Below are 27,133 nucleotides of genomic sequence, written 5' to 3' on the forward strand. Positions count from 1 at the left end.
GGAGCAGCGAGGGCCCCGCCCCCTCCCGCCCCCTCCCCAGGGCCCGCGCAGGATGCCCTCGGCCCCCGACAGCCCCCCGGGAAGCCCTGAGCTCGACGCACCCCCTCTACGCCATGTCCCCCCCTGGCTCGGCCGCGGGAGAGAGCGCCGGCGGCGGCGGCGGCGGTGGCGGCCCCGGGGTCCCGGAGGAGCCCACGGCGGCGGCGGCGGCGGACGAGGGCCCCGCCCGAGAGGAGGTGAGAACAGGCGGCGCCCCTTCCCCGGGCGCGGCCGTAGCCTGGTCCCCCATCCCCCGCCGCGCGCGGCCCCCGCCGGTTCCGCCGCAGCGCGGCCGGCGCCCCGCACCCCGAGCCGGCCGCCGCAGCCGCAGTCCCGCGCCGATGCCCCCACCGGTGGCCGGAGCTGTCCGCGGTGGCGGGGAAGGGGCTGCGCCGGGGGCGGGGCTCGGGGGTCCCGGGCAGGGGGAGGGGCCTAGGGGCGGAGCCTCGCGGACCCCGGGCGGAATGGGGTGGGGACGGTGGCAGGATTCCTGTTTCGCGAAGGGGATGCAATCTTGAACGCAAGGAAGGGCGACTTGTAGGGGCTACAGAGGCAGAAGAGGAAATGGTGGTGGTACCTGAGCTGTGGTCCTAAGAAGGTCAAATGTGTACAGAGGCGATTACCCCCGGGGTCACTGGGAGTGAGTGCACCTCTCTCCCAACGTCCCTGCAGCTCCCTCATTCCTGGGTGGGGGGAGGCCCTGAGTCCAGGAATCCTTCAGAGTGTTGGAAATAAGCATCTCCCTAGTTGGAGCCCTACTCTTCAATCCTCTGAACCTGGAGACAAAGAGACTGAGGAAGGTACCAGTAGCACTGCTCCCCTCCCCCCCCTCCCCCCAGGCACACTCGTGCACACACATATATACACACTGCACTTGAGCAGAAGCACATGGGACGGGGCAGACCTGCAGGTAGAGACCCTTTCAGATGTGCTGTTAGTGGGATACACTCAGGTGGACACACAAAGGTGCACATATGTACACACCCCAAGGACAAGGCTCCCAGAAAGGTACCCTGTACCCTAATCTTGTTTGTATACGCTGTGTGCTATTTCCTAGCCCACCTACCTATCTGCACTTCCAGATCTTTCCTCTCATTTCACACCAGGCCCAGGGACTGCTGCCTGTTACTGTGCCCTTCCTTTCCACCCTCTTCTCCCTTCCCGTGGCTAGCCTCCAGGTTAGGCCTGGGGAATTGGAGGAAATCAGGATCTAGTAGGAGGGTGTGTGTGGCGGGGGGGGGGGGGGGTTCCTAAAGCTAGACAGCAGGGAGGAGGAGTTGAAAGCACAGCCCACCACCAGAATTCCAACTCCATTCTCATCTGTTAAGTGGCTGCTGCGTGCTGGGTGCCACGGTCGGCACCCAGGATGCAGAGACGGAGACCCTGCCCTCAGGAGCACTCAGTCTAGACACGTAAACAACTCATTGGGGCAACCATGGGACAGAGTGGGCCAAGTGCTTCAAGAGGCCCCCAGAGAGCCAGCCCCAAGAATCATTTTCTTTTGACAAATGGCTGGGCTGCAAACCTCTTCCTCCCTACTCCCCACCCAGTCCCACATCCCCTTTCCCCAGCCACTTGCCTCGGCCCTTCTGGATATCTCCTCCTGGACTGCCTTCTACTCAGAGATGCCAGTCCTCTCCCTCCCCTCTGAGAACAGGAAAAGGATGTGAGGGTCCAGGAAGGGGACTCACAGGGGGCCTAGGGTTCAGAACGTGGGGAAGGAGTCAGAACTGAGGGTTTCCTGCCCCCTCCCAAAGGAGGTATGAGACTAATTGTCTGTGAGGGACAGGGAAGTGGATGGGTCAAAGAGGACTGGCTCTTCCAGAACCTAGGACTCAAAGAACCTGGAAGAAGCGAGGGCCTCACCTGTTAAGCGGGAAAGTGATGTCAGTGGGTCCCTCCCCACTTTCCTGGAACACCTGGAAGGAGTCCTGGCTGGGGACCTGCCTTCCCTGATGCCTATCTGTCCTCCCTTGTCTTCCCCATCCACGCCTTCTCCTGTTTCACTGCCACCTTTATGTCTGTCTTTGGACTGTGTTTTTCTGGGTACCATCCTATCCATCTGTGTCTTCTCTGCCACCTGGGCCTCCTCCTTCCGTCTCTGGCTGTGATCCCTCGCTGCCTTTTGGGGTGTCTCTCTCTACACTTCCCTGCATTGGCATTTTGTTCTCACTTCCTGTCCCCATGGCTCACTCTGGGTCATTTCTGCTTTTATCTTTGGTCCTCGGCTCCCATCTTGGTCTTACCTTTTCTTGCCACGTCCCTGTCATCTCTGATGCTGGCTTCCACCCCTCCATCCATCTCTGTGCTGGGTCCTACCACTCTGTCTCACTCCCTGTTCACCTTGGACCTTCCCCTGACCATCTGAGCAGCAGCGTCCCATCCAGCCCTCTTTCACCAAGTCCCTCTGCCGTGAGTCCCACTGGAAGTGCCTGCTGCTCTCGCTGCTCATGTACGGCTGTCTGGGGGCCGTGGCCTGGTGCCACGTAACCACGGTGACCCGCCTCACCTTCAGCAGCGCCTACCAGGGCAACAGCCTCATGTACCACGACAGCCCCTGCTCCAACGGCTATGTCTACATCCCCCTGGCCTTCCTGCTCATGCTGTACGCCGTCTACCTGGTGGAGTGTTGGCATTGCCAAGCCCGCCACGAGCTGCAGCACCGTGTTGATGTGAGCAGCGTGCGGGAGCGTGTGGGCCGCATGCAGCAGGCCACGCCCTGTATCTGGTGGAAGGCCATCAGCTACCACTATGTCCGCCGCACCCGCCAGGTCACCCGATACCGCAATGGAGACGCCTACACCACCACCCAGGTGAGGGGCTGGAGGGGAGCGCAGGCCAGTCCAGAGGGGAGGGGGGTGCTGGGACCCTGACTGACTGTCCCCAGGGGGAGGAGCACAGGCAGCAGTGAGCTGCAATAGCAACCATAATAATAATAACGGCAAACACTAGCAGCAAGGCTCTGCCCTACATACATTACAAATACCAGATTGATTTATTTAACCCTCCTAACAGCCCTATGAGGTAGGTAACTACTACCCGCATTTTACAGATGAGGAGAGTGAGACTTGGAGAGGTTAGTACCTTGCCAAAGTACAAACAGTATGTGGTGGAGCTGGGATTTGAACCCAGGCAGTCTGGCTCCAAGGTCTATACCGCTTAGTGCTTAATGGTTGGAGATGGCCTCACAGGCGCTGTCCCGCGGCATACTCTCACCCATTCAGTGAGGTGGCTGCTACCAGGGCCTCTTTCACAGGGAAGGAATCCTAAACTCAATGACCTGCCCAAGGTCTGCAGCTTCTTAGCGGTAGTGCTAGATTTAAGCCAGGGGCCCTTTGCCAAGTCCAAGGCTCCCAGAGGTGGGAGTCTGCTGGCAAAAAGGTGGAGGTAGGCATGGGAGGCCTCGTGGAGAGGTGGAGTGGGGGCCAATTAGCACTTACTGGACCCTCCAGGATTAGGCATTATTCCAGCCCTGGAGGAAGAGGTTTTCTCAGATAAGGGTGACCCCTGTCTCAGTTTTGGGATGGGTAAACAGAAACCCGGGGCCTGTGAGAATCAGGAAGGGGGCTGGGTGACAGCTAAGGAGGGAACAGGGAGCCCCGAGACAAAGCCGGTTCCGGCCATTAGGGACCACATCTGTAAACAGGAAGGGCAGGCCATTTGGGGCCATGAGGGGGCAGCGGGGGACATGGGAGACGGCAAAACGGTTAGGCAAGCCCGAGGGGCAGTTCGCGGCCAGCGCCTGACCCCGTGACGAAGCAGAGCTTAAGTCAAACTAGAATACACCCGCAGGTCTGAGCTCCGGCCCGTCGTCCTCTCTAGTTGAGTACGTTGAGGGCCTGCGCTGCTCCATAAAGCAGATGATAAGATCCTACCCGGCTCCAAGCGGGCTCGAAGGCAGGGCAGGCTTAGGGTGTGAGCAGGCAGCAAGAGCGGCGATGGGGCGGACGAGGGTGAGCCGACAGAGGCGACTCCCGCCGCCCTCCCCGGCGCCGCAGGTCTACCATGAGCGCGTCAACACTCACGTGGCGGAGGCCGAGTTCGACTACGCGCGCTGCGGCGTCCGCGACGTGTCCAAGGCGCTGGTGGGGCTGGAGGGCGCGCCGGCCACGCGCCTGCGCTTCACCAAGTGCTTCAGCTTCGCCAGCGTGGAGGCCGAGAACGCGTACCTGTGCCAGCGCGCGCGCTTCTTCGCCGAGAACGAGGGCCTGGACGACTACATGGAGGCGCGCGAGGGCATGCACCTCAAGAACGTGGACTTCCGCGAGTTCATGGTGGCCTTCCCGGACCCGGCCCGGCCGCCGTGGTACGCCTGCTCGTCCGCCTTCTGGGCCGCGGCGCTGCTCACGCTGTCGTGGCCGCTGCGCGTGCTGGCCGAGTACCGCACGGCCTACGCGCACTACCACGTGGAGAAGCTCTTCGGCCTGGAAGGTCCCGGCTCGGCGAGCAGCGCGGGCGGCGGCCTGAGCCCCAGCGACGAGCTGCTGCCGCCGCTCACGCACCGCCTGCCGCGGGTCAACACGGTGGACAGCACGGAGCTCGAGTGGCACATCCGCTCCAACCAGCAGCTGGTGCCCAGCTACTCGGAGGCGGTGCTCATGGACCTGGCGGCGCTGGGGGCGCGCTGCGCGGGGGCGGCGGGCGGCGGCTACGCGCCCACGTGCCGCTACGGCGGGGTGGGCGGCCCGGGCGCGGCGGGCGTGGCCCCGTACCGGCGCAGCTGCGAGCACTGCCAGCGCGCCGTCAGCAGCTCGTCCATCTTCTCGCGAAGCGCGCTCAGCATCTGCGCCAGCCCGCGGGCCGGGCCCGGGCCCGGAGGCGGGGCGGGCTGCGGGGGCAGCCGCTTCTCGCTCGGCCGCCTCTACGGCTCCCGGCGCAGCTGCCTGTGGCGCAGCCGGAGCGGGAGCGTCAACGAGGCGAGCTGCCCCACCGAGCAGACGCGGCTGTCGAGCCAGGCCAGCATGGGGGACGACGAGGACGACGACGAGGAGGAGGCCGGGCCGCCGCCGCCCTACCACGACGCCCTCTACTTCCCGGTCCTCATCGTGCACCGGCAGGAGGGGTGTCTGGGCCACAGCCACCGGCCGCTGCACCGCCACGGCTCCTGCGTAGAGACCTCACTGTGACCTCCGGCCCCGGGCAGCCCGTCGCCCTCCCTCCTGCCCCTCGCGGGACTGAGCTTCTTGCGTGTAGCAGGGGGGTCATGATGGTGACCGAGGCTGTGCTGGGCACGGCGCGGGGAGCGGGGAGGCGACGGTGCGCGGGACAGAACCCATGGGGTCCGGATCCCCCGCCTTCCCTGTACATAAAGAGACCGATGGGTGGGAGCGGATCGGGGGGGGGGGGGGGGGCTCCGGAGAATCCCGGCCCGGTCGGCTCTTCCAGCCCCGTCCCTGTCCTAGGGGGACACCTCCCCGCCCTACACGCACACTCGAGATTTCCCGTCCAGCCTTTCAACGGATCTTCTGACTGTTAGTGGAGGCCGTGCTGTGGCACCGCGTGGGGCCCGTCTCCAGTGTGAGGCCCCTCGCTGTGCAGCTGGGGAGGTTTAGAGGCGTGGGGAAGGGAAATTGGGGCTTTCCTTCCATCGCTGCCCGGCCCCACCAGGGCCTCTCTCTACTGAGGTCGCCGTGGTTTGGTGAACAGCGGGGCTGGCTTCCAACCAGCTAATGAATTCAGTGGGTCTGAAGCCGGGGCCAGATGTCAGCCCCGATGCTCCATCTCAAAACCGTGCAAATGTTGCTATCCTCTTCTTGGCGCTGGCCCCAACCATCGGGGTTTCCTTTCTGCCACTCCCTTCACTGCTGTTTATCTCGCTGGGCCCCTGGAGTGTGGGTCCTGGAGGGACTGTGCTCACACTGCACACGTCACTCCCCCCGCCCCCCTCCGGCTCTCTGGCCCTAAAGAGCACTTGCCCAGAGAGGAGGGAGGCATAATGTGGAGGGCATGTACCTCAGTCCTTTCTCTAAACTCTGCAGCCCCCTGGCAGCAGCAGCCTCCTCACCTGGGTTCTGAGAGGGCTCTCCCTTCAGTTGGGGGGGTTGGGGGGTGGGATACCCTCCCCCTAGGCGCGTTCATTAAAGCTGGCCAACGTGTGTGGGTGGGAAGAGTGGGAGACAGACCTGGGTGACAAACTCTCGAAGCAGGTGGGATTCAAAGAGGAGAGGGCAGTGGAGGGAGACTGAAAGGGGTGTCTGGGGCAACTCTTGCTTCCCCAGACTTGGGGGGGGGGTGCAAAGGGTGGTTGTCCCCACACATTACCTCTGTAGGACTGAGGATGTCCTCACAAGCCCCAGCTGGAGAAATGAACTCAAATCCAGTGGCAGGGTCAGAGGCAGGAATTCTCTAAATCTTGCCCAACCCCTCTGTCCTCCCCTATCCCATGAGCTGAAGCCCTGCAGTGGGGCCCAGAGGGGCATCCTGCCACCACCCAAGGGCGCTGGCCCCACGTCCTGTTCCCCTAAAGCTGTGACACCTCCTCTCCGCCACCACTCCCTCCCTGATGTGCTTCTGTGTGCATGTCTGCGTACAACCCCCTGCCCTCCCAACTCTCCTGCCAAAGTTTTCCCAGCAGACTTAGTGCCCAGGGATTGAGGTCACATTTCAGGCTGGAGAGGATAACCCTTGGGCGGCCGCCATCACTCACCCCTGATGCTCCTCGCTTTGCCCGAGCCATCAGAGCTCCTCCGTCCCCTCCTTCAGCCTCTGCCACCTTCCTCCAGCCTAGCCAGGCCTACACCTGCCAAGGACATGGCCTCCACCTATGCAACATCTCCTCTGGCTCCCCCTGTCCCCTTCCCTGGGGGACTTGGGAGGTACAGATTGTGGGGACACCACGGCCCGTGGCCCACTGGGGTTGAGCTTTACTTTGCTGTAGCGACGGCTGAGTGGGAAGACAGAGGAGGCAGGAGATGGGGAGGCTTGGGCAGGAGGGAACAGCTGTCCGCTAGGTTTCCCTGGGCAGCAGGGGCCACCTGCCTGCCAGCACTGAACCTGCCTGGGCCCTGAGTCTGTGCTCCTCGGGGGCCTGGAGGTTGGAGCACCCCTCTTTGCCCTGAACAGACATCTGTGAGGTACAGGTGGTGGGAGCTGTGGCCGCAGGCCCCAGTCCTTGGCACCTGGATGTCATACCCTTGGGCGGCCTGGCCGCTTCTCGGCTCCTTCTCCCTCAGGCCTGTTCCTGAGACAGAGCCTGAGCTTGGGGGGGAGGGGCGGGGGGCACTATTATTAATTTTTGCCTGTATTGACCATTTCTGCCTAGGTCTTCTTACGCAGACAGCCTCACCTCCCACACACGCACAGACTTAGAGAGAAGCCAATTCTTTGGTCTATTTTCTTGGTAGCTTTATTGATTGCCAGGGAAAACGAAAACCAGAAAATTAATTAATCTCTAAAATTAAACTTTACACTGAATGTTCTTGTTTCTCTAATTAGAACCTCTGCTAGCAGCTGTGGCTATGTACACACACACACACACACACACGCTCACACTCACACACACCCTCACATCTACACGTGTGCACTCCAGAACTGTCAGAGGGTGTCAGGCACAAACAGACTCTAGGTTGCCCAGACAGGCACACAAGTGCAGTCACTCCCAAGCCCCCTGTGGTGCTCGGCTTGGCGCCTGCTTGGTGGAAGGAGTCCTTGGAGCGCGCAGGCACCCCTAGGCTGTGGCTGCAGCCCATGGCCCACCCTTTGGAAAAGACCACGAGGCTGGAGGCTCTGGGCCCCTCGGCGGGAGGAGGATGGGAGATGGGGGCTCAGCCTGACTCTCTCAGGTTCTCTGGTGGCCCCGTGGGTCAACATGACTCCTGTGGGCAGCCATGGAGCGTCGCAGACTCGTGGAGGGCACCCGGAAGGCTCCATACGTGCGCGGGGACAAGGGCTTGAGGGGTGGGCTGGGCCTGGCTAGGGAGAAGACGGGTCTCTGTCAATTGGGTGCATCACACTGTGGCCTTTCTGTCGTGGATTTCCAAGCGCAAAGATTGTACAAATCAAACTGGTGGATAATAAAGTTGCAGATGACTCACCGACTTCCCTCCCCAGTGTGGCACCTCCAGCAGAAGCTCGCAGGGGAGGCAGGGAGTCTGAGCCTCTCCTGTCACCTCTGTTTCCCCCTTCCGAGGTGTGTGTGTGTGGGGGGGTAGTATTAGTGGATGGCATGGCCTGTAGAATGGGATCACTTTGGCAGGTCGAATAATAGGGAGGCGGCATCTGCAGGGGTGAGGGTGGAAGAGCCAGGCAAAGCTCTGTGGTAGCCAGGGAAGAGAGACCATATAATGTGTGTGTGTGTGTGTGTGTGTGTGTGTGTGAGAGAGAGAGAGAGAGAGAGAGAGAGACTGCACGTGCACACTTGGACATGTTTGAAGGTCAAGAAGTCAAGGATCTGTTCAATAGAGAAGAAAATGGTCGGGAGAAGGGTCGGGGAGATGGGCGACCTCCATGGGACAGGCTGGGCTGGCACAGGCCTTCAGAGTCCTCTCTGCCTTCCCTAATCCTGGAAGAAGTCGGTCATTTCGGGGCATCTGGTAATATCCTGTCCCCGGGTATAGGAGATGGGTCCCACTTCATACCCCTTCGCTCCCCCTATCCCAGACCCCTCCTCTTCCTCACATCTTTATCCAAATGACCCTCGATCACTCACCCTAAGGATATCCGTGCTCTCCCCCTTTCTCCTCCCTCTAGACCAGTGTGGCACTCTACAGCAGGCACGACAGAGGCATGAAATGAAGGATGGGACTGGGGCAGTGACCCAGCTCCAGCCATTGCCGCAGCCCTGTCCCCCATCTTATCCTGCAGGGTTCTCAGGGCCCTTGGCCGTGATTGGCGACAGGAAGCAGCTGGGATTCGGGGCCCGCTGGCGGGCTGCTTCCCGGTTGGCACAGAGAGCCCGGCCAATGAGGTACTCGCTCTCCTGGGCTACATCTGACAGGCGCAAGTCAAACTCTAGGAGGGTCCTGTTGTCTGACATGCCTTCCAGGAGCTGCTTCCCGCCATCCTGAGAGAGGAGTACAGGGAAAGGGTCATTTCATGTTACCACCCAGGATCACACACACGCACACACACCTACACGCTCTCTATAAAGATGTGACGAGTGGTGCCTGGGTGGTGCGGTCGGGTAAGCGTCCGACTCTTGATCTCGGCCCAGGTCACGATCTCACAGTGCATGAGTTCGAGCCCCGCATCAGGCTCTGTGCTGATGGTGCCGAGCCTGCTTGGGATTCTGTCTCTCCCTCTTGCTGCCCCTCCCCTGCTTGTGCTCTCTTTCTCTCAAAATAAATAAATAAACTCCAAAAAAAAATTAAAAAAAAAACAAAAAAAGATGTGACTAGGATAAGAGTTTCACAAAACAATGGTTAACCGATTTGCGCACCACATTACTGTGTTCGGTCCTAGGTGATCCTACCCTATTCCATTCTCTTCCGTAAAAAAAAATGGTGCTCAAGACATAGTAAATTGATTTTTCAACCCCAATGGTTTGAAAAACATCGCTCTGTGGCAATGATGGTAATTCCACTCCTCTGGTCCAGCCATGGGTATGTGAGACAGATCTGGCTGATGACACGTGAGGAGGAAGTTTGGAGGGAGTGGCTTCTGGAAGGTTCTTCTCGCTCTGAAAAAGGAACAAGAGGGGTGCTCTCCCTTTTTCTGTCTCTGAGCATGACACTTTGTGAGGTGCAGCAGCCATCCTGGGACCATGAGAGAAGCACCTGACAGGACATGGCCATGTGGCCAGGATGGGCAGAGCAGACAATGGCACTAAGCCATTGAATTTACCAACTCCAGAACCCCCTTCCCTGGGGCTTCTGATTATGGGACATAAAGCTCCTCTTGTTTGTTTCTTTTTCAGTTTATTTATTTATTTTGAGAGAGAGGGCAAGCAGGGGAGGGGCGGAGAGAGAGAGAGAGAGAGAGAGAGAGAGAGAGAGAGAGAGAGAGAGAGTATCCCAAGCAGGCTCCACACTGTCAGCCCAGAGTCTGATGCGGGGCTTGAACTCACAAACCATGAGATCATGACCTGAGCTGAAACCAAGAGCCAGACGCTTAACCGACTGAGCCACCCAGGCGCCCTCAACAGTCCTCTTGTTTAAGCCATTTCCTGGTTCAGCTATTACTTGTAGCCAAAAGCACCCCATCTGGAAACAGTGCGTGTGTGAACAAGGCTTTTCTGGCGAGGTTTGGTAGAGGTCTTTTATGTGAAAGACTTCTATGGTTGTGACCCAGTAGTGTGTTGCAAAGTCAATTTAATGGGTTACGGACGCATTTTTAGAAAATGAGGCAGAATAGGGGCGCCTGGGTGGCTCAGTCGGTTAAGTGTCCGACTTCAACCCAGGTCATGATCTCACGGTTTTTGGGTTCGAGCCCCGGGTCAGGCTCAGTGCTGACAGCTCAGAGCCTGGAGCCTGCTTCGGATTCTGTGTCTCCCCCTCTCTCGGCCCCTCCCTCACTCATACTCCGTCTCTCAAAAATAAATAAACGTTAAAGAAAAATAAAAAAAAGGACACTGAAGGACATCAGTGCCTAGCATAGGATAAAACCCTGAGTAATAGTAACAGCTAGCGATACTGATGTCCTAGCCAGGGCTTTGCAATGTCACCTGCTTTACAAGGATAACTCATTTACTCCTCCCAGCAACAACACTTCGTAGATACAATTATTATCCCGATTTTACAGATGAGGACACGGAGGCCCCAAAGGGTGAAGTAATTTAGCCCAGTGAATGGCAGAGCTGGGATTAGAAGCAAGGAAAAGTCTGTGGTCTTAGCAACTATCCCGGAAGCATCCCGAGGCAGTCGGAGGCCACACCCAGCCCCCCCCCCCCCCCCAGGCCCCAGGGCCTCTCCTGGGCCCCGCCTGCCCCAGAAGGTGCAGCTTACCAGCCCGATGTGGTTGCAGGACAGGTTGATGCTGGTGAGCGTGGTGTTGACGGCGAGCACCTGGGAGAGGAGGGTGGCGGTGGGCTCAGACAGCTCATTGCCCCCGAGGTGCAGTGTTGTGAGGCACCTGTTGGTCTGCAAGGCGTGCGCCAGCGCCTGGCCGCCCTCATCCTCAATGCAGTTGAGGCGCAGGTTGAGGGAAATGAGGTTGGTGTTGTGTGCTAGGGCGTGAGCCAGCGACTGGGCACCAAGCGCGCGCACCTGGTTGTTGGCCAGGTTGAGCACTCGCAAACGGCTGTGGCTCAGCAGCTTGGCCGCGGCACGCGCGCCCCGGTCCCCGACGAGGTTGTGTGACAGGTCCAGCTCCTCGAGGGCCGGGTGATCCAGGAGGCTGCGAATGAGGACGCGTGCCTTGTCGTCATCCACCTTGCTCCGGGTCAGCCTGAAGATCTGTGGGCAGGTAGAGGGCACGCAGCCGCTGGCAGTTAGGGATAATCTGCCTGCCTGCCTGCTTACCTACCTTCTGTGGGTGGGGGGGGGGCACAGGGAGGGCTGAAGTCCCGCCCACCTGATGTTGGCCCCCTGACTGGCTCTCGGGCAGGGCAGGCCTCCCCCGCATGGCAGAGCAATGCAGAATGGGTGGGCAGTCAGTAGCAAAAAAGCCGACCATTTATGGAGAAATCACCATGTGCTGTGCACGCTGGTAGAGCCTATCATGACCATCACCTCTAACCCTCAGCATCCCAGTCTGGTAGCATGAGTTCTTTCCACGTTACAGATAGAAAATGAAAGGGGCGCCTGGGTGGCTCCGCTGGTTAAGCGTCCGACTTCAGCTCAGGTCACGAGCTCGCGGTCCGTGAGTTCGAGCCCCGCGTCGGGCTCCGTGCTGACGGCTCGGAGCCTGGAGCCTGCTTCGGATTCTGGGTCTCCCTCTCTCTCGGCCCCTCCCCCACTCACACTGTGTCTCACTCTCTCTCTCTCTCTCTCTCTCAAAAATAAACATTTAAAAAAATAGTTAAAAAAAAGAAAAGGATAGCTTAGGGTGGATGCGTCATTTGCCCAGAACCCCGCAGCGATCAAGCCCCAGAGGCAGGTTTGGATCCAGGTCTGTTTGATGTCCCAGCCCCTCGCCGTGCCCGCTTCAGCTGGCTAAGATCTACCATGGCAAGGGGAGGAACTCTTGGAAGGAGGTGCCAGGGTGAGAGACGGGAAATGGGGGAATGGAAGGAAAAGAGGAAAGAAAGAGGTTGGACTAGCATGAGGAATTCTGGAGACGGGGGCCCTAACCCTCCCCTTCTCACCAGTCCCTCCCGCCCCTCCCTCTTCCTCGAGGCCTCTTCACGCTCTCCCCATCCTTCAGTCCTCAGCGTTCCCTACGTCCCTCTCAGCCAGCTTAGAGCCTCTCGTCCCTCTCGTCACTTCCTTGCACCTATCTGGCAAAGCTCCAACCGTGGAGCAACGCCACTCTCTAGTTTCTGCGTACCTGTGCCCGAGCAGCTGCTGAGATGGAAACGTCACACGACAGGACTGATTCGTAGCGCTGGAGCCACCAGTCGACCCTCCGAGCCGTGTGCCAATTCAGCCCTGTTTCTCCGGACAACGCACTCTCTCGTACTCTGTAAAAACGATGTCAACCTTCTCCAGCCTCCTTGCCCTTCAGGGGGCCACTCTACAGGTAAGTCTCCCCCTGCCTCCCCAGCCATTGAATGGGAACCATCGGTTTCCTAATCCCAAACACAAATCCACTGCTACCCACCATATCCACTCTCTCCTCTGCCCAGAGCCAACCGTCCCACTCGGTCCTCGACTCCACTCGTCTTGCCTTCTCAGGAACCTTCCTTGGTCAATGAACCTGTGGCTTTCTCAACTGCTTTCTTGCTATTGGATGGAGCTTTGCGTTGGAGTTATTTATTTATTTATTTATTTATTTATTTATTTATTTATTTATTTTGAGACAACGAGTTGGGGAGGGGCAGAAAGAGAGAGAGAGAGAGAGAGAGAGAGAGAGAGAGAGAGAGTCTCCACTAGGCTCCACGCTCAGCACAGAAGCCGATGCGGGGCTCGATCTCACAAATGGTGAGATCATGACCTAAGCTGAAATCAACAGTCAGACACTTAACGGACTGAGCCACCCAGGTGCCCCCACATTGGTTTCATTTTATTTTATTTTATTTTATTTTATTTTATTTTATTTTATTTTATTTTAGAAATTCTTTGTTTTTAAAATTTTTTTAAATGTTTATTCATTATTTTTGAGAGAGAGAGAGCGCTGGGGAGGGGCAGAGAGAGAGGAAGACGCAGAATCCGAAGCAGGCTCCAGGCTCTGAGCTGTCAGCACAGAGCCCGATGTGGGTGGGACTTGAACTCACGGAGTGTGAGATCATGACCTGAGCTGAAGTCAGACGCCCAACCGACTGAGCCACCCAGGCGCCCCCCCCCCCACACATTGGTTTTAAATGCAAGCAAGTTTCTTTTTAGGAAAACTCAAACCTTTCATCTATTACCAATTTCCCCTTCACCCCCTTCACAGCCAAGTTCTTGAAAAAGCTGATCACAGCCATCCGGTTTCCTCACTTCCCACTCTCTCTGTAAGTCACTCCGATCTGGCCCCTGTTCCTAGCACTCCACTGACAGTTCCAGCTCTGTGACCTCCGAGTTTGCTAAATCTGGTCCTCATCGTCATCCCCGCCCCCCATTGCTGCCTGCCCCTTTTCTTGACACACACCCCTCCCTTGTCTCTGCGACTCAAGGCCACGGCCCCCTTTCCCTCTTTCTCTGACTTTTTGGCAGGCTTTCCCTCTTGCAACCAGAATATTTGGGACCTACTTTACTAAAAATTATTCGTTGTGTATTTGAATTCCAAATTTAACTAGGTGTCCTGTATTTTTATTTGCTAAACCTAGCGATCCTCTCCTGGTTGTAATTGTATGTTTACGTGATTGCTGATTAGAGCCCTTTATCCCACCAGACTGTTAGCTCCAGAGGGCACAAACGCATAATTTTGCTCACTGTCGAATCTTTAGCACCTAGGACAGGGCCTGGGGTACAGCTGTTCCCCGGATGAATAAATGGCCAGTGAGCTGGGAGGACTGTGCCTTGCTCATCTCTGCATCCGCAGAACGCAGCTTGGTGCCGGTGCATAAAAGGACACTTGGTCCGCGAATGAGAAGGAAATGGGAGGGGGAAGATGGCGATGGGGGAGGAGGAGGAACCCGGGGAGAGGAGAGGGAATCCAAGGGGCGCAGAGAATGGGAGGTGGGGGAAGGCCCGGAGGTACCTTGAGGGTGTGGCATGCCTTGATGGTGGCCGCCAGGGAGTGGCAGTCGCGATAGGTGAAGAGGAAGAGGTTCCACTCGAAGTTCATGCCGCAGTCCTTGACCCCGTACACCAGGTCCAGCTCCTCCAGATGGCTCAGGCCGGCCACCAGGTCTCCCAGTTGGTAGTGGTCAGTGGCGGGCTCCTCCACCTCTGCCTCGCTGCCGGAGTCGGACAGTTCCCCGCTCCGGGGTCGGGGCGGGAGCTTCATGGGCGGAAGGAACTGATCCACACGGAGCCTGCGCACATAGTTCCTGCAGAGCGGCAGCAGGTCGAGGATCAGCGCGGGGTCCGTGGTGCTGGGGATGAAGTGCTTTAGCAGGTTCTCCAGGTGCCGCTCGAAGAACATGCGCTTCCAGCTGCCGCCGTGCTTGGCCACGTGGCACACGGGCCAGCGCTGCGTGCAGCAGCGGCGCCAGTAGCTCTCGTCGTCGATCAGGTTGGCGGTCACAGCCAGCGGCAGGTCGGGTGACAAGTGGTCCAGGACCTTCTGCTTGTGCTCCGGAAGCAGCTGCTGCAGGATAGGGTTGTCTTTGGGGACAGGAAGGAAAGCAGGAGTCACCGTGTGGGGGACGCCACCGCACGGTGCCCTGGGGCTGGGCCTACCTGGGGGCCCTGAAGAAACGGAAGACCCTCCCCGGCCCTCGGGGAGCCCCAGTCTGAGAAGGGAGACAGCCTTTACTGTCAGGGATGCCCAGTCTGAGGGAGGAGACACAGCCCTTGACTTTGGGGTGTTCCCTGCCTGAGCCTGGATGTCTTAGTATCTGGTTTCTGGGAGCCCCTAGTCTGAGCCAGAATCTCAGGACTGGCCCTCAGTGATCACCTAGTCTGACGGAGGAGATAATCCTGAGTTCAGAGACTCCAAAATGATTTGATTCGTTCATTTCAAAACAAAAAACTTTTTGAGCATGTCTTGTGCACCAGACGCTGTTCTAAGTGCTGAGGATACAAGAGTGAACAGAACAGAGGAAGCCACTCCCTCTTAGGAGAGGAGGCAGACAGTAAAAGAGTCCAGCGAAAATATTGTAGGTCGGGTGGCGATAGGTGCTGTAGATAGAATGACGGCCCTGTCCCCGGAGGGCTCCCCATCCAGTAGGGGAGGCTGGCAACTCATCTTTAAAAAGGATGAACATTTACAGAGCAAACATCGAGTACAGAACAAACTAAGAACCTATACATGCTGTGGAAGGAGAGTGTGGAGGATAGTCAACCAGGGAGGGCTTTCTGGAGGAGGAGTTCAGTAGATATGGTTCGGGCTGGGTTTTGCTGGAGAGAGTGGGAAAGGTGAGGGGACGGCATAGACACAGAGGGCACGGTGCGGGTGGGAATCTGGTCGCTCTGGCCCTGGGAAGGAAGGGCAGTGTTGAGTGGGGGATGAGGACATGGTGTGGGAGGGCAGGGGCTGCCCCAGGCCCCAGCCGCTCAGGCCTTGCCTCCAGGAGGTCCCCACCCACCCCTCCCCGCTCGGAGCCTTTCCCTCCCCGCCCAACTGCAGGGACAGACTCACTCTGGAAGTTCTCGACAATGTGCTGAATGCAGAGCTCTGTGAGGAGGGGCACGATGGCCAGCGACCACTCAGGATCCTCAGCGATGATCCTGCGCATGCGACCTCCACTGGCCCCAGTACTCCAGCCCTTGGACTTGCTAGGGGGTGGGATGATGGAGGGCCTTGAGGGCTGTGGGCCTGTGCTGGAGGTCTGACCTGCAGTGGAGGACTTGTCCTGGGTGGAGGTGGAGAACCGGCTCAGGGCCGACGAGGTCGGTGTGCCTAGAGTTGCCTGCATGCTCTGCATTGGCAGCATGGGCGCAGGTGGCCCCTTGGTGATGGCCTTGTGACGGGGAGGCTCTCAGACCGGCAGGCCCTCGATGCCCATGGGACCCTGGAGGGAGGGGAGGGGTAGAGGTGTTAACCCTGGAGGACCTCGGTGGGCATTTCGCAAGAGGGCAGCACAGAGTGGTTCTTAAGGGTCCATCTCTGGGGTAGAGCAGAACCAGGCACAAATCCCGCCGACTAGCTACGTGGCTCTGGGCGAGTGACTGAATCTCTTAGTCTCATGTGGCTCCTCTATGAAGTGAGGATAACAGTCATCGGGAAGAGGAGGGGGAGAAGTGAATAAAATAATGCATCCAAAGAGGCATAGTATCCTGTCTGCACTAAGGAGCAGGCCCTCATTGTGGATAATAATACCTACACAACAATTGTAAGCAATTGATATATGTTGGACACTTTTTTTTAAAAAGTTCTTTAGGCATCTTAACTCATTTAATCCTCACAAAAGCCTTTTGGGGATAGGCACTCGTATTTTTCCCGTGTTTTCTGCTGCGAACCGGAAACAGAGAGGTTCATTGACTTGCCCCATGTCACACAGCTTATAAATAACAAGGGTGGATTTCAACTCAGTCTATCAAGTTCATCCTTAAAAAAATTTTGTTTTAATTTATTTTTGAGAGAGTGCAAGCGGGGGGGGGGGGTTGCGCAGAGAGAGGGAGACAGAGGATCTGAAGAGGGCTCTGCACTGAGAGCAGCAAGCCTGATGTGGGGCTCGAACTCACAAACCATGAAATCATGACCTGAGCCAAAGTCAGAAGCTCAACTGACTGAGCCACCCAGGGGCCCCCATACCCCTTTTTTCCCCCTAAGATTTTATTTTAAGCAATCTCTACACCCAACGTGGGGCTCAAACTCATAACCCCGAGATCAAGAGTTGCCTGTTCTACCAATGGAGCCAACCGAGCACCCCTCAAGTTCATACTCTTAACCCTACATTGTACTGTCCGTCTGAGGGTGAGGGGTGGGGGTGTGTATTGCCAAAAGACCAAGGTATAATAAAGAACCATTTAGTTCAAAACAGCTCCGGGGCACCTGGGTGGCTCAGTCAGTTAAGCAACTGACTTGGGCTCAGGTCATGATCTCACGGTGCGTGGGCTCGAGCCCCGTGTCAGGCTGCTGACAGCTCAGAGCCTGGAGCCTGCTTCAGATTCTGTGTCTCCCTCTCTCTGACCCTCCCCTGCTCGTTCTCTGTCTCTGTCTCTCAAAAATAAATAAACGTTAAGACAAAAATTGAAAAAAAACCCTACAGCTCCTGGGGTTAAGTATTTCACAGAAAAGCAACTGCCTGATCAGGGGGATGGGGTTGGGAACAGTACCGGCAGATAGAAATATAACGCAGGTCAAAATTCACGTACACTATTTGCAATTTCCTAGCATCCTCGTTAAAAAAGTAAAGAGCGGCACCTGGGTGGCTCAGTCGGTTAAGCATCTGACTCTCGATTTCTGCTCAGGTCATGATCTCACGGTCATGAGTTCGAGCCTGGAGTCAGGCTTCATTCTGGCAGTGCAGAGCCTGCTTGGGGTTCTCACTCTCCCTGTCTCTCTGCCCCTCTCTGTTCTCTCTCTCTCTCTCTCTCTCTCTCTCTCTCTCTCTCTCTCTCTTTCTCTCTCTCAAAAATAAATAAATAAACTTGTAAAAAAAAGAGAAATGGGTGAAATTAATTTTATGTTTAACCCAATATGTCCGAAATATTATCACCGAATATGTAATCAATATGACAATTATTAATGAGATATTTTATATCCGTGTCTTTCATACTAAGCCTTCAAAATCTGATGGCTCAAGAGCCACACGTGGCTACTGGCTACTGTCTTGGATAGCGTAGGCTGAGAGGAAGGAAGGGGGAACCAGACCCGTGCTCTGTCCAGGGTGCCAGTACCTTCCCTGCTTCTTCTGCGAGGACTCTGGCTCCACACCCCACCCCCAACCTCCTGATCCAGTCTTCCTAGTTCTCCCAGCCTCCCGGCTTTCCAGACGGCAGCGGGGAAGGCGTGGGAGGCGAAAAGGCAGCTAAATCTGGGGCTGAAGACAGAAGACAGAGGATGGATCTGGGGCTGGGGACCCTCCTCCGCGTTTGTCCATTCCTGCCTCCTTGCTGCAGGTGGCCTCGCCCTGAGACTGCAGGCGGAAATGGGGCTGCTCGCACCTAGCTCCTCCTCCGGGCTGTTTCCCTTCAGATTTGCTCCCTGACTCGGGTGTACTGTGTCGTGGCCAGTGGGAAGGAACACTCTGAACCAGCAAAGGTGTCCTTGACAGATGGAGGGGACCAGATGGTACTCCCCAGTCCACCAGGCATCTCAAGGAGGAGGAAGAGCCCGGCTGTGTGTGTGTGTGTGTGTGTGTGTGTGAGAGAGAGAGAGAGAGAGAAAGACAGACAGAGAGAGACAGAGAGAGACAGAGACAGAGAAGGAGGCAAGGGGCAGCATAGGAAAGGTATCTTTGTATTTGTGAAATCCTTATGCAAATCAAATGCAAGTTCACAAACAGATTGTGTCCAGATCTGCGGAATAACCAGCTGGTGCATTTGACTAATAGCCCCTCAGAGGGTGTGGCTGGGAGGGGATGCTGCTTAGAGGTGCCAGATGACTTTGCATTTCTGGCTTTGCCAGTGACTTGCTGTGTGACCTTGGCCAACATACTTAACCTGAGTTTCTGTTTCCTTATCTGTAAAACAGGATAATGATATTTTCCTTATGCAGGCGGTTGTGGAGATTCCTCTGAGATAATATTTGAAAAGAGTACTTGGGGGGGGTTGGCATGTGGAGGATGAAGACACTATGGAGGGGGAGGGTCTTAGGCAGGGGACACAGGGGAACCCTGCCTCTGGAGTGCCGACCTGAGACGGTATCCTTGGATAAGGTCCTTCCCTATCTCCAGGAGAGAGGCAGTGGTGGTGTTTGGGGCTGGAAAGGATGGAGGGGCCTGGCAGACAAGGAGAAAAGAGACAACAGGCCAGCCCTGCTCTCCTGCCAGCTCCACGTCTGGGTTCCTGGGGCTCCCTCCAAAAGTTCCCTCCGGAGTTCTGGCCTAAAACATTCCGTATTCCCTTTGGTCCCAGATGCAATCCCAAGACACCCTGCGGGTCAGGCCCAAGAAAGCAGGATCCAGCTGGGCAGGGGGAGCCCGGGTTTCTGGCCGGTGTTGCCCCGGAGCCGACTCTCTAGGTATTTCTCACGACACTGCCAGCCTCACCACCCAGGTAGGCTGTTCCCTCTCCTTCCTCCTGGGAGGCCACATGTGGGGAAACCCCACCTGGGGCCGGGCTGGCGCTGGTTTCACTGCCTGGTGCCTCACTGTCTGAGGCCCTGACATTTCTTCCTGAGTCTGGTCCTCATCTTTCTTGCTGCTGTTTGGAGCCTGCAGCCACCTCTGGGCGTGACACTGTAGGACCCACCCCAGGGTGGGTTCCAGCGCCCTGAGCCACCTCTTCAGAAGTGTGGGGGGCCAGGCCCCGGTGCCGGGCTGAGACCGGGTCGAGCAACGTTCCCTGTTGACTCAAGCCAACCCGGTGGTTCCCCCTCCCATTCCCCCACTTTCAAGGGCATACGAAAGCCTTGTCAAGGTTGAGAAAGTTAATTCCTGAAGACTGTGGTCTGCAGGTGTTGGCAGTAATGCTACCTCCCTTTTTCTACCCCGAATCAGATAGAAACAAACATGGGAATTGTGTTTTGCTAGCAATCTTATCAACAAGGTCTTGTGACCCATCTAGAAAATGCACAAGAAACACAGAACTAAATGTTTTGGTGGGCAGCAATTATGTGAAACCTGTTTATTCTTAGAATGACCTAACCCATAAGAGTCTGGTTATAAAAGATTGTGTACAGCCACAATAAAGTCGTCACTTGGGCCATCAGCCCAGGGGACCCTCCTGTTCCCAAACTTTCTCTTCTCTCTTTTTTTCTTGCATTCCCCTACCCTCAGGACCCTGACCTCGGTGTTTGTCGCGCCAGCCGCGACACAGAAGGAAGAGGCAAAGCATCCTTCCATGTGCCCCAGGTACAGGGCTGGTATCAAAAAGACCCCCTTTTGTCCTGTGATGTTTCATAGAAACCTCCAAACCACCAGGGCTGGTGTCATTTGTAAGGCAAATGTTGAAGCCATTAACCTCATACAATAAGGTAGGAGTTGATCGTATTCACTTAATTGATTTTTGAAAAAGTAGATATTACAAAAATATTTGGGGGAAGCAAATGATGACTAGACACAGAGGATTCTTTCTTCTTTTTTTTTTTTTTTAGAGAGAGGAAGTGCACAAGCGGGGGAGAGGGGCAGAGGGAGAGGGAGAGAGAGAGAGAATCTTGAGCTCCATGCTTAGCATGAGGCTCAACCCTACGACCCTGGGATCATGACCTGAGCCAAAATAGGAGTCAGATGCTCAACTCACTGAGCCACCCAGGCGCCCCTTTTCTTATTGAAGAAGTTTTCGTTTCAATTCCGGTTAATTAACACACAGTGTAATATTAGCTTCAGGTACCCGCTGTGGCGATGGGACACTTCCATACCACACCCTGTGCTCATCACAGCCAGTGCACGCCTGGCTCCCCATCGCCTGTGGAAACCATCCACCTCCCCTCTGGTAACCATCCTATATTAGCGAACTGGAATTTAGATACAAACTTAAAAAAAAAAAAAAAAAAAGCAGGGATCCTCCCCGGCAGGCGGTACACCTGACCCCTGCCTGCCCTTCTCCCCCCACTGTGAGGCCGCCTCTCTCTCGGCTCCCCTCCCGCCTCTCCAATCATTCTCGAGGTGCCATTGCAGACTCCCCTCACTCTTACCCACCTCCCTGCGACCCTGCGTGGCTCCTATGGATGGTTGCAACTCTTACCTTTCCTCTGAGTTCCAGACTCAGGCCCACCAGCTGCCTCTCACCTCCCTCCAACTGAGTCTGCACCCAGAGAACTCAGAGCCTCCCCCAAGCCTCTCCTTCCCCTGGCTCCCTGCCTGGCCAGGGGCGCCGCCCCTCCATGTCTGGTTACTGTTGGCGCCCTCCAGTTCTACCTCCCACCCCCGCGGCCCTCCCCTCCCTGAATGCTGTTGCTTTAGCTCGGGGCCTCCCTGCCGGCCTGGATCCCGGTGGTAACAGCCCAGCACCTGGGGACGGCAGCCAGCGCGGTCCTCACCACTAGCCTTCCCACAGCTGCCACCGCCACTCGCTGGCCACTGCCCACTGGCCACAGCCCGGCTTCCTCAGCTCAGTGGAGAAGGCCCTCCGTGACCAGATATGTTGTTGGAAATAAGCTCGCTTTGCATCTGGAGCTCTGCAGGCTAGTTCACGCTGCCCAGCCTTTGCTCCAGCGGTTCTCTCTCTGCCTGGAACGCCCTTCCCACTGTCTCAGCCTGGGGAACGGAGCGTCCTTGATCTTTCAAGCCTCAGTTTCCCTACCACTTCCTTTCTGAAGCCTTCCATCCTTTCTGGTCCCCACCCCCCAAGTACCCTCTCCCTCTATCAGACCTTGTGCTGGTGTCACTTCAGTGGCCTGATTGATCACCCTCTCCCCACACCCACGCTAGACTGTGAGCTCCTTAAGGGGCAGGGACTGTTCTGGACTCCTTTTTCTCCCTAATGCCTGGCCCGTGGTGGGTCTGCTCTACAGGCGGTAGCTGGTGTTCTGAGCTGCCCCACCCCCTTCTGAGAACAGATCCTGGCCAATAGGAGTGCCCCATATTGGCCAGGGTGATTGGCTCAGGGGTGGCCACCTGATGCAAGCCAATCAGAGTCCTTCTTGGGATTTGTTGGAGCAGCGGAGGTAGACCAAGGACGCATGTCCTTGAAGGCTACTGATCCCCCGCTGCTGGAGGCTATTCGCCTTAGCGTGGAAACCCGCCTGCTGCAGGAGGGGATGAAGCCTGGGAGAGACCAGCAGGAATGAGAGATGGACAGAGCACCCGGTACCTTCAGTCCCCAGTCTGAGGCCCCGAGGCCCCCAGAACTGCACTTCCTCTGGTTCTGAGACCTCTTTGGCAGCCTTTCTAACAGGTCCCTTTTGCTAAAGCTGAGTTCGGTTTCTGCCCCTTTGTGACCAAAGGGTCCCAACCATTTGGGTCGGCTCACAATTTGGTGAATGAAATGGAAAGAAATCCTAAATCAGGAGATGAAATGGTTCGATGGGGTGTCTGAGAATCAGGGCCAGAGGCCCCGGGTTTATTATACACAGGGCTCAGCATCTAACTCCTGGGGCCTCTTCCTATCCTGACCACCCCTGGCCTCCAGCCTCACCTCTCATCTCTCCAGGCATCAGCAACTTGACCTACTTATCAATCCCCCACATCTCAATGTGAACGGGTTTCAGATCCAAAATGCCAAGTTAGGAAGGTGGGCAAGGAGGGCACACCACTGAGTGGGGGAAGGTGGGGAGGGGCCCACAGGAGAGTAAGTCAGGGGACCTGAGGCAAGTCTACCTACCTCACTGGGTGACCTTAGTCTGGCCTAGGCATCACCAGTCTGCAGCTGCGGGTATCTTTCCTGGAAGCCCGGGGGGTGGATAGACACCCATTAGCTAGGGGCCCAGGGCTATCCTGACAGCTCCCAAGGGCCCAAGAAGGGCAGCCCCAGAAGTGGCAGTCACTTTCCTTTCTGGAGCTTTGTCCCCCTCGGGAACCTTCGGGGCAAACAGAGAATCCCAGAGTTTGAAGACTGGAAGCATGTTTAAGAGTCTGATCCTTCTCCGGGGCAAGAATCTTTTCTGACATTCCAGAGAGAAGGTTGGGGCGAGGGGGTGATCACCTCTTGTGCCACCACCTGGTGTCCCTATCTAAGGCACACCTTATGCTCGGCTGGGGAAAGTGGGAACATGTCCAGTGACCTTTCATCTCCTGGCACCTGTCTCACAGGCCTGTTGGGCTGTTTTGCCAGCATCACCCTAACCCAACACAGAACCACAGTCCCTGCAGAAAGGCCAATCCTCTTCCAACCACGTCCCCGTCCTGTGTCCTTACTATCAGGGTCCAGGGTCCCGAAATCCCATTCAGGCCAGAATCAGAGGGTTAGGTGTTAGGGCCCACCCTCTATGCGCCCAGGCACAAGCAACATAAAGGGACAACATGCTCCAGCTTATCCTCATTTTTTGATGGCTTGCGCCTGGTGGTCAATGTTCTGGGAACTATATCCTTGCCTACACACAGCTATGGTTTATTGAGTTTGGGCCTCTCAAAGCTCTCCCAGCAGGAAGCAGCTGGCGAAGGACTCGGGCATGACGTTACCTTAGGGCCAGTCTCCACTCTGCCCCCCAGGATCTGTGAGACCTTGGGCAAGTCATTTCACCCCGCTAAGCCCCCTATTTCTTTATCTGTAAAATGGGGATGGTAATTAATGGGATCCACTTCCTAGGATTATCCAGAAGATTAAGGGAGCTAATGTGGGTGAGACATTTCATGTCATGCTGGGCCCAGAGCCAGCATTCAAAATACGTGTTAGATATTGTGATGAAGATGTTGCATGCCTTGCCTACGTATGTTTATTAGGTCTTTAAATTTAGGGGCGCCTGGGTGACTCAGTTGGTTAAACGTTCGACTTTTGGCTTAGGCTCAGGTCATGATCTCACGGTTCGTGAGATGGAGCCCCACGTCGGGCTCTGTGCTGACAGTGCAGCCCCGATTATCTCTCTCTCCCTCTCTCTCTGCCCCTCCCTTGCTCATGCTCTCTCTCTCTCAAAATAAATGAACGTAAAAAGCAAATCTTCAAATTTACTATTGAGGATTATTATTGTTTTTTTCAACATTTATTTATTTTTGGGACAGAGAGAGACAGAGCATGAACGGGGGAGGGGCAGAGAGAGAGGGGGACACAGAATCGGAAACAGGCTCCAGGCTCTGAGCCATCAGCCCAGAGCCCGACGCGGGGCTCGAACTCACGGACCGCGAGATCGTGACCTGGCTGAAGTCGGACGCTTAACTGACTGCGCCACCCAGGCGCCCCGAGGATTATTATTGTTATTACTACACTATTATCTCCTTGCACAAATGAGGACACAGGCTTGGAAAGTGTAAGTAACCTGCGAAGCGTCACGGAGCTAGTAAGTGGAGACACTAAGGTTTGAGCTGCTCTCCGTCCAAAGCTGTCTGTCACTTCCAGGCACAAAAGCACAGACCAACAATGGTCCTTCCTAAGGACTTAGGTTCCTTCCTAAGTCGCCCAAACTTGGTTGTTCACAGCGCTTTTCCAGCGGGCCTCCTGCTTTCTCCAGCTCATGATCTCTTGTCATGTCACCAGCGTGAAGCCCGGGGCCACCCTTTGGATGCTGGCCTAAACAGCCCAGGCTCCCTCACCTCCTAAATCACTGCCGGACACGGGGCCCTTCCAAAGACCTGGGGCATCGCCTGTGGCCTTCAGCACGAGGCCTTCTGGGGACCCCAGAAGATCCCGCGGAGCTCTGGTCTCCTGCCCCATGGCCCTTGTCACAGACCTAGGTAGGATTCAGAGTCTGAGCCTCTGGCATGTTTCCTCCTCAGAGGTCTCAGACCTTCTCCATTCTTCTCAAGTCCCCAGTTAAATATAATCACCGTGGGCAGAGGCTTCTTCCCGTTGCCCAAATGGGAAAGTTGAAGAGGTTGGGGGGGAGCTCTCACCCCTTCCTGCTCATCACATCCCCGGTCCTTGTTCTCACCTACTTTCCTCTTGACTGAGGCGCCAAGCACCTCTATGCCCAGGGACACAACCCTCTGGGCTGGCTTGGCCTGATGGGCTACACACCGCCCCCTCCAGCCGCCTCCCCCACCTTGCTTCTACCTTCTTGGCTAGCTTCTCCTTCACCTTAGGATCCCCAGGGAGAACCCTCCCCTGGCACCTATCCTCAGGCCCTGAATGGGCCCTTTGTCTTACTCCCCCTGATGTCTTTTGTCCCCCTGTTTGATCACTCCCAAATTCCCACTTGGGAATTCCCAGTCTGTGAGACCACGAAAGAGGGACAACAGTCTCTCTGACAGAGCCCAGCCCGGCATGCTTGATGTTGGCCCCAGTGAGACAGCACACTGTTCACATCCCCGGGCCTGGCCCTCCTCCCAACTCCTGACCACTTGGTCTGTGGTCTTAAAAAGGACTCCAGAGTATTCGCTCCCCACCCCTCACTCCTGCCTGGGGCTCAGACACTCCAGCAGGGAAGCTTAGCTCCAAAGGCCAGCGAGTCCCTCCCCCTACCTGCCTGGGGTGCAGAGGCCCCGGTAGCTCCTTGGTAACCAAGGGAAACCAACCATGCTGTGGGAGGGAGGGAGGGAGGTGCCGAAGTTTCTGGACCTGCAGGAGGGACTGCAATCAGCAGGAGCTGGGATGGGGGTCAACCCTTCTGAGACGACTGCGGCCTGGAGCTCAGGACTGCTCTCCTCCACCGCCTGCCCGATGCCCCACTTTCCCCTTCCTCCTTCTTGCCCCACCCCCACCCCCGCACCCCCTTACTCGCAGACCGTGACTGTAGCGGAGAGGGCAAGGGTCAGGCTTCAAATGGGTGGGGAGCTTCCTGCGGGTACAGACCCGCCCGGAGTCAAGCCAACCTCAGCTGGGTGGGAGTGGGGGTTGGCTTGAGAGTTCAGCCCCATAAGGGAGACCCGGGGTTGAGCGTCCTCTCTTCTGGGGCTCACCTCACCCACTCTCGGTGCCCGGGTGCTCGCTTTCCTGCAGGCTCCCCGCGCGGCCCGCGCCGGTCGTTAGGGACGCCCCGCGTCGCCAGGGGGCGGGTCCGAGGGCTGGTGCGCATGTGCGCGAGAACCCCCGCCCGCGCGCCGAGTCTCGGCGGTGCACAGTGGGTAGTGGGCGCTCTGGTCGTGGGGCGTGCTCTGTGGATCTGGGGGACATGTTTAGGAATAGGTGGGCTTTTCTTGGGGGAAGATGAGGCGTGGGGGCCGGGGCAGGGCTCCTGAACCGTAGTGCTGTTCCTTCTTGGTACCTTTTGTGTGGAAATAGGGGCGCGGGGTGGCGAGTGGAAAGACAGTTCGGGAAACCCATCAGCAGTCTCTTCTGGAAGATGTGGAGGTGGAAGGGCGCCAGCAGGGGTTACTGGAAGGCACCAGACAGTAAGGTTCCAGGTCTCCACAGCGCTCCTTCACGCAGTCCTAAACTTTATATCGCCACCCCGCCCGCTCTCCCCGCCCCCCCCAGCCCTGGGTGACAGGATGTGGTGCTTCTGATGGGCAGGAATGACCAACTTCAGGGGACTGGCTAGTAAGAAAAACTGTCCTTCAGGAGGGGAAAGGCAACCAGGATGGTGGGGAAGTTTCACACGGAGGTGGCTTAGCTTTGACTTTCAGGTGTCGCGATTCCTAGTGTGTTACCATGGGTAAGTTAACATCTTAGAAGCTGTTAATCCATCATAAAACCGTGCCATGACCCCCCCACCCTGATGTGCACGCGTAGACAGCCGGGCCTTCAGTGAGCACCGCCGAAAGGTGGCTACGAGATGCGGAGGTAAAGCTTTGCCAGTCCGCAGGGCTGAAAGCGGTCAGGGCTCAGCGGAATCCCGGAATCCCGGGCAGGAACCGGTCCTTTGCAAGCCCTCTCACCAGGGCCGCAATTAGAATGAGAGATCATGCAGGAAGCAGCGCTCCGCGCTAATAATTTTAACTAAATGGCCCTAGAACTCAGTCACCAGGGAGCCTTTGACTTGAAGATGGGCCCCCTGAGGTCCTTTCCTTCATCCAGCAGCAGAGATTTGGGAACAGAGGTAGAACTCTGGCTTGGCCCTGAGTGGATTCATTCTGTTAGGGAAGCAGGGCTTCCTCCTGCTCTGAGCGGCCGGTTCTCAGCTTCAGCTCAGGCTCAGGGGCAGGTGCTCTGGCCCCTGCTCTCTACAGATCCCATCACCTGCCACTCTCCCAGCTCACGGTGCCTGCTCAGCTCCCCCTCAAGGGCCCTGAACTGGCTGAAGTCCTCAGCCTGGAGCGCTCTTCCCTCAGAGACCCTCATGGCTCATACCCTCCCCTCAGATGCCACCTCCGGGGGAAACAGCAGTCACCCCCACCCTCTTGATCCCTGTCCCGCTTTCTCTGCAGACCTCATCACTGCCTTACATCCTCTTCCTTCTCTTTATCGCGTATCTCGCTACTAGACGGAAGCTCCGCAAGTGCAGGAAGTTGTCC

General features: G+C 56.9%; 2 protein-coding genes across 6 annotated transcripts; one reads left to right on the forward strand and one right to left on the reverse strand.

Moving 5' to 3' along the window:
* Window positions 1-8,075, forward strand: TMEM151B (transmembrane protein 151B). Its single transcript, XM_023254021.2, has 3 exons — window positions 1-236; window positions 2,412-2,852; window positions 4,038-8,075. Exons 1-3 carry the CDS (start codon window positions 114-116, stop codon window positions 5,163-5,165), a joined length of 1,692 nt encoding a protein of 563 aa, XP_023109789.1. The 5' UTR covers window positions 1-113; the 3' UTR covers window positions 5,166-8,075.
* Window positions 7,367-27,064, reverse strand: TCTE1 (t-complex-associated-testis-expressed 1). Of its 5 annotated transcripts, XM_019830670.3 has the most exons (6): window positions 25,640-27,064; window positions 15,742-16,114; window positions 14,197-14,765; window positions 11,181-11,369; window positions 10,920-10,979; window positions 7,367-9,040 (listed from the first exon to the last, which is right to left on the reverse strand). In XM_019830670.3, the coding sequence occupies exons 2-6, from the start codon at window positions 16,034-16,036 to the stop codon at window positions 8,831-8,833; spliced, it is 1,323 nt and encodes a 440-aa protein (XP_019686229.3). In that variant the 5' UTR covers window positions 16,037-16,114; window positions 25,640-27,064; the 3' UTR covers window positions 7,367-8,830. The 5 variants fall into 5 exon arrangements, with proteins under 5 accessions (XP_019686229.3, XP_023109790.2, XP_003986250.3 ...); XM_023254022.2 differs by having other exon boundaries at window positions 10,920-11,369; window positions 25,645-27,064; XM_003986201.6 differs by having other exon boundaries at window positions 10,920-11,369.
* Between the last annotated feature and the right edge of the window lie 69 nt (window positions 27,065-27,133).

This window comes from Felis catus, chromosome B2, assembly GCF_018350175.1.
Source record: "Felis catus isolate Fca126 chromosome B2, F.catus_Fca126_mat1.0, whole genome shotgun sequence".
NCBI classification, from domain to species: domain Eukaryota; kingdom Metazoa; phylum Chordata; class Mammalia; order Carnivora; family Felidae; genus Felis; species Felis catus.